The 10,000-nt window shown below is 37.1% G+C and overlaps 1 protein-coding gene across 5 annotated transcripts in view; it reads left to right on the forward strand.

Moving 5' to 3' along the window:
* Nucleotides 1-10,000, forward strand: part of LOC144977609 (uncharacterized) — a 152,943-nt gene that overhangs the window by 112,039 nt on the left and 30,904 nt on the right. For 2 of the 5 annotated variants that reach the window (XR_013646352.1, XR_013646354.1), the window contains exon 2: nucleotides 9,244-9,541. Coding sequence is in view for 1 of the 5 variants with exons in the window: in XM_078923002.1 (XP_078779128.1) it covers nucleotides 9,299-9,541 (243 nt within the window). In the remaining 4 variants the exon portion in view is untranslated. Of the gene's footprint in view, nucleotides 288-583; nucleotides 690-911; nucleotides 1,050-9,243; nucleotides 9,542-10,000 lie in introns of those variants that run through there. The other 3 variants (XR_013646351.1, XR_013646353.1, XM_078923002.1) reach the window with 3 other exon arrangements.

Below are 10,000 nucleotides of genomic sequence, written 5' to 3' on the forward strand. Positions count from 1 at the left end.
AACGAATGTCTCGCTTAGATATCCGACTCCTAATTTGCGGTTAGCGTCCCGATAAACTCCACGTTATATCTGCATATTGTTATTATAATATTATATTTGTGAAACAAGGATCTATCACTATATATTCTATTGCGCCAGTCTGTGTTGCATTGGAATATATATTAATAACATGCACTGTTTTTTAAATTTATTAATTCATAATTAATCGGTTTCTTGGTGAGTGACATCATTCTTTGAGAAGTTCAACGGCGCTGCGACACGCTTGGATAATTTATCTGCTCAATAAAGTAAGCCTATTTTTCTGAAGATAAAAATAAATAAATAGATAAATAAATAAATAATGCGTTATTTCTATAGCGCCCCTTTCCACCAAAAGTGCTCGGAAGCGCTTATACAAAGACATATATATATATATATATATATATAATATATATATATATATATAATATAATATATATATATATATATATATATGAGTGTTGGTGGGTACTTGTATGTACGAGAGTGCTCGATAACGTTGGTTAGAGCTAATATAATATATAAAATATGAATGGATTCACTCACTTATATGGTCGAAACACATGTTTCTGTAGCTTCGATCCACATCTATCCACATCTATCTAGATATAATAGTAACCGACTGTAGACGTGGATAGAAGCCACAGAAACATGTGTGTTCGGCCATATAAGTGAGTGAATCCATTCATATCATATATATACATATAAATAATTATATGCACATGCGATCTTAGATATCATTCAATAAAATCAATAAAATCACTCACAGAAAACTGAAAGGAAGTACTCTTGTCTTCAAAGAGACTTTAAAGGAGGACATGGAATTAACGGTGTTTGGTGTCCGCTGAAAGGCCATTTCACACAGAGGGAGCAGAATGTGCGAAGAGGCTTTAAAGGAGGACATGGAATTAACGGTGTTTGGTGTCCGCTGAAAGGGCATTTCACACAGAGGGAGCAGAATGTGCGAAAGCATGTCGTGAAAAATTTGACTTAGGAATCAAGCGGTTCGAGTACAGGGAAGTAGATGAGCGGTGAGACAGCAATATCAGGTTTTATCAGTGGGTTTTTATTATTTGACAAAGTAAAGGTTAATTTTAAGTCTAAATTTATTTTTTTTTTAAAGCTAAAGAGATAAAATTAAGTTTTAAAATGAATTAATAGATAACATTTCCTTTTTTTATTATCCACCTTGTTGATAAGGTCTATCTCTGGGAAAGACCGAGATTACGCAGGCAGATTACAGCAGCTGAAGAATAGCGCCCAATAGGCTTCAACAGTCATGACGTCACTTCCCTCGTAATGACGCATAGTAACTTAATTATTGGCTCTAAACTATCGGAACAATGGCGGTCGCCCTTATGAAATATTTCTCCAAACGAGCATAAAAGTGTGTCCAGAGGAGAAATCATTATAAATATGATCATGTTTTGACTTTTATACATTCTGATCACAAGACATATGAAAAGTTCTAGGCCAGCATGAAGAATAAAAAGTACCGATTTTCTTTGTTTAGAACCACGCTGCTCACCGTTGGTGGGCGACGTGACATCAGACTATTGAATCCAATTAGCGCCGCACAGTGTAGAATATGGGTTACGTTATTTGGACAAGGAAAGCACAAGATGCTAAGAGGCACGAACCCTTGTCCTCCGGGTGGAAATGTAAGCCTTATCAATTTGGCCGTCTCACCCCCCCTGTAGATTAGTACAGTCATCATTATATTTTATTATTTATGAGGAATGATTTTTCCACTTGTACATTTTGATAAACACTGGGTTAGATGCCCTATGGCTATGTATTAAAATGTATATCACACTCTCTCTCTCTCTCTCTCTCTCTCTCTCTCTCTCTCTCTCTTTCTTTCTTTCTCTTTATCTCTCTCTCTCTCTTTAATTTTTTTTCTCTCACTTTCTCTCTCTCTCTCTATCTCTCTCTCTCTCTCTCTCTCTCTCTCTCTCTGTCTCTCTCTCTTTTCTCTCTCTCTCTTCTCTCTCTCTATCTCTCTCTCTCTCTCTCTCTCTCTCTCTCTCTATCTATCTAATATATGCCAAGTTCTGAAAACGTTTTTTCCCTCCTCGGGTACAGATAAACATCCTGTAATCTATATAATATACTAATGGGGGTGTTCTTAAAGTATAAAGTCTATCTAATCTCATATAAGTAGTCATTATAGATAGAATGCGCTTGGCCAAGGAGTTCACAACATTGCCATCCGGAAGTATAACGGACCAACACACAAACTCTGTGTAACCATGAACTTTTATAGTCTTGTTAATACAGTTTAGTGAGAACAACTCACAAACGCGGATGGCAAAAACAATAACAAAGGCCTGAGTGACGTCATCTGCATACTATCTATAAGGAAACGGATTCTAACAAAGTAAAAAAAAATCTAAACGGACAACATTGAGTGTCGAAAGGGTGACATTTGCGTGTGTTTGGAATCCTGCTAACTATGTCTTTAATATCCACCGTTCATTTCCAGTTTGTCTCCCGTTACAATAGAGACACTTAGATAACCACGCCTATTCTCGGACAGTCGTCATAATGTAAAAAGTAGCAGTAATTGGTAAACATAGCGAACTACACAGGTGTTACTATCGATGGTATGCGTCTAATTTAAATATCCACTGTTCTATGGCTTGATATGATAACCTTTAATTTAAAGAAAGGTTTGGAAGTTTGCCGTAGATATATCAATCTATAAAAAATAATTTTATAAATTTTAGATTTACCAATAATTCTGTGCTCGTTGGCAATAAAAATATAACAGGGGCTGTACGGAACAATTTTGACCCTAAACCATAAGATTAGATTTGCTTTTGGCAACTTCGATAATAAACATCCTGGACTTAAGTTGTTATCCAGCTGGGAAATCAGTCAGTTGATATTTGATTGGCATGACAACGACCTCTGTTCAACTTTGACCCCGTGTCAGATTTTTACGTTTGATGATCACCCCCCCCCCCACCCCCCAACCATCCTCCTCCTCTCTCCCCCCCCCCCCCTCTCTCCCTCTCTCTCTCTCTCTCTCTCTCTCTCTCTCTCTCTCTCTCTCTCTCTCTCTCTCTCTCTCTCTCTCTCTCTCAATCCCTTCTTCTTAACCTTATTCTTACCACCTGCAGCAAAATCGTCACATTTGTTACGACACAATATTATACATTTTTTCTTATTCAGATTGTTTTTTTTTTGTACATCACAAACTTTGAAGAATGATCTTTGTTAAATTAATAAGAACATAAAGTCGTTTTGTAGAGAGCTTGTTATAATAGCTCAAGTTATTGATACTCATAAGTGCGGGAGCCATTTAGTGTGACACATCTATCTCTTATCATGACCTCTATATTAAAAGGTCACGGTTTCGTCTTTCTGTCTATCTACATTCCTTAGAGTCGTTTGTTGTGGTCTTTAAATTTCCGCTTTTTTGCTATTTTGGAGCAGTTGGTGGGTTAAAAAAATGAGCTTTTATAGAGCGCAATATCCACTAAACATACTCAAAGTGCTTTACAAGGGGTCCCTGGCCAACAGCAACACCTGTTAGGCGATATTACTTTTTTTTTTTCGGACAGAGAAAACGCTGTTAACGGCTAGGTACTCATTTTACACCTGAGTACGGTGAGAGAATGTGAGTAAAGAGCGTTATCCAAGGACTCAACGATGCGCCGAGCGAGGCTCGAACCCAGGACCTTCCGATCCGAAAACGAGAGTCATACCACAAGACCACATAGCCGCACGAACTGACGAAACAATGCGACCACTCAGTACAAAACTCTTTTTTTTTAAATTTAAAAAACATTTTTCAAACTTCCGATGAAAAGTCAAATTGACCCTCAGTAGTCGTTCAGACCCATTAGACCTATGGAGCCGAATGTTATCCCAGTTTCTACAACCTGAGCGAAACAATAGGATTTTTTTCCTCCACCTTTTGTATTGGACGCTAGTCTATCTCAAGGTACTTACTACCATATCGAACAGATCCAGATACCCAATCACTTTTTTGGTTAGACAGACGTGTCAGATACATGACCTCGACATCACCCGGGTTCGATCTCTGCCTCTTTGCTTGTAAAGCGAGTGGTCTACCAAGTGAGCTATCGGGACGCCACCCCCCCCCCCTTCCTCGACGCCACCCCCCTCCCCCCTCGATGACACCCCCCCCCCCACAATCCAAATTTCTTCAATCTGACATTTATTTAAAGGTATATGTGTGTTCCAAACGTGCGTGACGAAATGTAGGCCAGACAGATCAATTTCATTATATTAGAAGGAACACTATTATTCTTGCCAAAATGACAAACATGCGTTATGTTAGGGAACGAAAGATAAGGTCAGAGGTAAATCTTAATGATAGGAAGGAGAAATTCTATATCATCTATTGCAAAATGCAGAGATTAGCTCGTGTCATGTACGTGTATATATCGTGATAAAACATTGACACTTCCGCCTAGGTGAAGGCAAAAATTTCGGTTATGCTTTGTTGTTTGTTAGATAGATACAAGATTCTTTCTGTGTGCAATCATCGCTAAAATTGTTAAATCATCATCATCATCATCATCATCATCATCATCATCATCATCATCATCATCATCATCATCATCATCATCACCATCACCGTTATATATATTCACTAAAGCACAATTTACACAATTACGGTGTCGCAATGTAAAGACATAGAGCACAAAAAGAAGACTTCCTTCAAATATTAAATCAATAACGATTCCTCAATCATCTGTCTATATCTCATCTTTTAAAAAAGTCTCCACACGCACATCCACATAAACATGCATAGCATAAAAACATTCTCTTATCCCGCATCTGATCTTATCCCTCCTTACCTGCGAGGGATGGAATTATCCGAATCACTCACTGATAACATCTCGGGGGACTCATTCATAGAAAAACGGGGATTGTCGACACTTGGCGCTCCTGTTAATGTATGTGTATGGTGGAGGTGATATAATACGATATTTGACCGACATCGGGAATTATATTGACCCGAGAGCACTTTCATCGAGACCATTTAATTTGTTGTTGTTGTTGTTGTTGTTGTTGTTGTTGTTGTTGTTGTTCTTCTTCTTCTTCTTCTTCTTCTTCTTCTTCTTCTTCTTCTTCTTCTTCTTCTTCTTCTTCTTCTTCTTCTTCTTCTTCTTCTTCTTCTTCTTCTTCTCTCTTTTATTATTATTATTATTATTATTATTATTATTATTATTATTATTATTATTATTATTATATTATTATTATCATTATTACTATTGTTATTATTATTGTTATTATTATTATTATTATTATTATTATTATTATTATTATTATTATTATTATTATTATTATTATTATTATTATTATTATTATTATTATCATTATTAGGCTGTTGTTGTGATTGTTATTATCCTATTGTTATAAAAGGTCAATCAAACGTTTTCACTGGTCCATTCTTTTCTTCAAAACAACTACAACAAGGAAAGAATGAAAATGCCATGTGCATCACATGTAAGGAGGAAATGAGAAAATGAATAATCTATGTCAACACAGACATTAACGATAAAACAAAACGAAAATCCTGCGATTATATCTATTGTTGACGATTATTATTACATTTCTTAAAGTAAATAAACAAATGGCTGCTGCTATCATATTAAAATATAAAAATTAACATTTGTGACCTCTCGTCTCAAAACGGAATTAAGTCGGGATGATTAAGATGCTGAAAATGGAATTTGTAGCCAGAAATATCATGCTTACGTTGAGTTTATATATAGAGGAGAAGGAATATCATATTTTGCTGTGCAAAATACCAACGTTTCATATTTTTGACCAGTTTAACTATAATTTGACTTTTTAGCACCTGGTCCATCCCGACATAATACCGTTTTGAGACGAGGGGTCACATTTTATAGAGCATTTTACTCGGTCATCCAAATTTTCAAAGAGCTTCATAATGTTTCATTTTTTATTCTCCCAGTAGGCCACACGAAACCGAATTTCATTTCTAGTAAGAACAAGTCTCATCTTTAGCACGAGTACAATATCCATCACTGCCTGTAACCAGGTACTCAGTCGAGTTTGACAATGGATGTAAAGGGCCTTACTCAAAAACAGAGGCCAAAGCTATTGTGATCATTAACATTGTGTGGCTATGTGGTCTTCGTGGTATGACACTCGCTATCGGACCGAAAGGTCTCGGGTTCGAGCCTCGCTAGCGCGTAGTTGAGTCCTTGGAACAGGTTCTTCACTTCACTCACATTCTCTCATCGTACTCAGGTGTAAAGTTAGTACCTGGCCGTTAACAGCGCTGTCTCTGTCCGAAATAATTGAAATATCGCCTAAATGGCGTCATGTTTCGTTATACATGTTACGTGTTGCTGTTGGTCAGGGACACCTTGTAAAGCGCTTTGAACACATTGAGTGGATATTGCGCTATATAAAAAGCTCATTTATTAACATGCATCCAAACTATCACTAACCAGGCTCAACATCGCTTGACTCAGTTGCAATATCCTTGGCACGGTCAACAGGGTCACCCAAAAAAAGAAAATGTTCAAAAAGCAAATTAAAAAAAAAAGACGGATAACATAAAACCTGGAAAAAAACAAATCAAAGAATAAATAAAATAAATATTAGTCGCAGAGACAAGTATTTGTATTTTGTAGTGGTTTTTGAAAGATAATACTCTTCAACAGTCGTAACGTCACTTCCTTCCTAATGACGCATGGTAACTTAGTAACACTGGCTCTAAACTATTGGAACAATGGCGGACGCCCGTATGAAATATTTCTCCGGCGAGCATAAAAGCGTACCCAGAGGAAAAAAAAACACATAAATTTGATCATGTTTTGACTTTTACACATTCTGATCACAAGGCATATGAAAAGTTCTAGCCAGCATGAAGAATAAAAAGTAATGATTTTCTTTGTTTAGAACCAAGATGGCCGCCGTTGCCTGGCGGCGTGACATCAGACTACTGAATCCAATTGTCTCAGGGAAAAACATTTTTCAACATCGAATCTCGGATCTCCAGACAAAATCGATAACAATTTCAGCGTTTTTGTCTTTCACCCAAAACACCCGGCGGAAATAATTACAATGAATGTTAAATCCAATCCCCCTGAATTTAGATTTGGGGGTGAAACGTCTACAGGCAGGGGTCTACATGATTATAGTTGGAGAAGCAGCCTCTGTAATATTATGCCTAAGCGTACTTAACTATTCGATCTTAAGACAATACCAAGAAAAATAAAAATAATTTTACTTTTTCTCAATCAAACAGTTGAGAATTATACTTTAAAAAAAAAAACAATTTTTTAAAAATTGAGCGTTATATAGCGCAAAATCCACTAAATGTGCTCAATGCGCTTTACAAGGGGTCCCTGGTCAACAACATTTAACATGCAGGACGGGACATGACTCCTGTTATGCGATATTACAATTTTTCCGACAAAGACAACACTGTTAACGACCAGGTTCCCATTTTGCACCTGAGTACGGTGAGAGAATGTGAGTAAAGAGCCTTTTCCAAGGACTCAGCTATGCGCCGAGCGAGGCTCGAACCCAGGACCTTCCGATCCGAAAGCTAGTGTCATACCACTGGACCACATAGCCGCACAATTTAGATTTGGGGGTGAAACGTGCAGGCAGGGGTCTACATGATTATAGTTGGAGAAGCAGCATCTGTAATATACCTATAGATAGTTCGAAGATGACGTCACTCAGGTCTTTGTTATTGTTTTTTGCCATCCGCGTTTATGAGTAATGCTCACTGAACTGTATTAACCCGACTATAAACGTTTATGGATACACACAGTTTTGCGTGTTGGTCCGTTATACTTCCGGATGACAATGTTGTGAGCTTCTTAGCCAAGCTCATACTATCTATATTTTCTAAGCCTACTGAACTATCCGAAACTTAAGACAATACCAAAAAATAATCATTTTACTTTTTCTCAATCTAACAATTCAGTAGTATAGATAGTATACACTTGGCTAAGAAGTTCACAACATCGCTATCCGGAAGTAAAACTGGCCAACACACAAATCTGTGTGTAACCTTGAAGGTTTATAGTCTGGTTAATACAGTTTAGTGACACATATTAATAAACGCGGATGGCAAAAAACAATAACAAAGGCATGAGTGACGTCATCTTCGAACTATCTATACCTTTTTACATGAGAAAAATAAAAAGAATATAAATCCTACTTGTATAGATAGTATGCGTTAGCTAAGGAGTTCACAACATTGCCATCCGGAAGTATAGCGGACCAACACACAAAACTATGTATAACCATGAACTTTTATTGTCTGGATAACACAGTTAAGTGAGAATTACTCATAAACGTCGATGGCAAAAAAAAAAACAAGAACAATGATCCGAGTGATGTCAACTTCATTCTATCTATATTATAAAACCATGCTGCACACAGACTTTTTTCTCTCTGAAAACCAAATTTATCCTAACCTAACCTTTCACACCACCTTGTCATGTGCCATAAGGGACAGGAATCACCGTGCTCTGGACAGACACGTTTAAAAACATTTGGCCAGAAAACTCGACGTTCAAATATCTATCGATTTAACCCTCTCCTCCTTACCAGCCATTTTCAGGATTTTCCCCAAATCTTCACACCCACCTAACCCAAAAATATATTTTTACCACTCAAACACAATAGCAGTTCTGAAGTTCTTGCGATAAGTAATTTCTTTAGCAAAACATGCCCTACAACCCACTGTTCATTGTCTTTAAATTTTATGAGGTACAAGAGAAATTTGAAAAAGAATAATGTTGGTTGTATCGTAACGAATATGATGATTTTCCTATGGTTGGTAAGAAGAGGTTAAATGACCCTCATCTTGGCAAAAACTCTCAATCCTGGGACCTTACGAAGTCTTCCTTAAAGTCCAGGCTTGAAAGTTTTGGCCAAGATGAGGGTCATCTAAAACGATCGATATTTGAAGGACGAGATTTCTGGCCATATTTTAATTTACGTATCTTTCCAGAATACGGTTAAAATGGCATACTGTGACCACCACTGCCAGAAAGTAAGGAGGAAAACGTCAGGAAATGACAAATGGACTGACACAACTTGAAATAGATTCCTCTTATCAATCATATCGATCATTATTTAATCATATCGCCTATTTATCAATCATATCGATTTGTCATCAGTCATATTAATTTTGTTAAATTTGGCCTTCACAAATGATCATTTAATCATTTCTGTTTATTTTTCCAGATAAATCAAGTTTTTTTCCCAATAAGTCGTTGTGTTTCATTCCACACAAAAAGTCATGACGTCATCAGGAGACCCTGTCACTGCAATGCTAGACGTGACATCAAAATCGACATCGGAATCACCTTCACCTTTAACCCCAACCAACTACACATGGTCACACGGAGACCTCTTCACATGGCACGGAGCGGAACTCATCTTTATCCCTATAATGATGCTGTTCGGCATTGTGGGAAATCTGATCGTGTTCTATATTTATCACTTCCGGTGGCGGAGTGATACAGTGACGCTTGTCAAAAGAGTAAGTTTTTATCTTTATTTTATTAAACAATATATCAGTTTCGTCAAATAAAGCATATACAAGCATTGCCATAGGACGTGGTATACGAGATCATATGACATCTTATCGTCTTCTTCGTTCATGAGTGAATTGGGGTAGATTCCTTTGCAGTTTTCGTGTTCGGCAGCTAGATCTACCTCTGTCCGGGCTATTTGCGCCTTTCGTCCCAAAGACTCAGGCTTCTGCCTGTTATTCCATTAGGCTGCGCTTTCTTTGCCTTCAGTCATCGAAAATTTGTCCACAATGCAATGGCGGTATATTTCAGAGTTTTCTTCTCCGAGACAAATTGCCATCCAAGACTTACGATTTCTGTGCAACTCTGATATAACTTATATTCTGAAAAAGTTGAATTGACTTCTAGTAAACTTATGGGATAATTCTATGCATAATACTACTGGTAACGGCTCGTGATTATTTAAA

This window comes from Berghia stephanieae, chromosome 7 (genome assembly GCF_034508935.2).
Source record: "Berghia stephanieae isolate SIO BIC M18660-M18661 chromosome 7, UCSD_Bste_1.3, whole genome shotgun sequence".
Classification (NCBI taxonomy): Eukaryota; Metazoa; Mollusca; class Gastropoda; order Nudibranchia; family Aeolidiidae; genus Berghia; species Berghia stephanieae.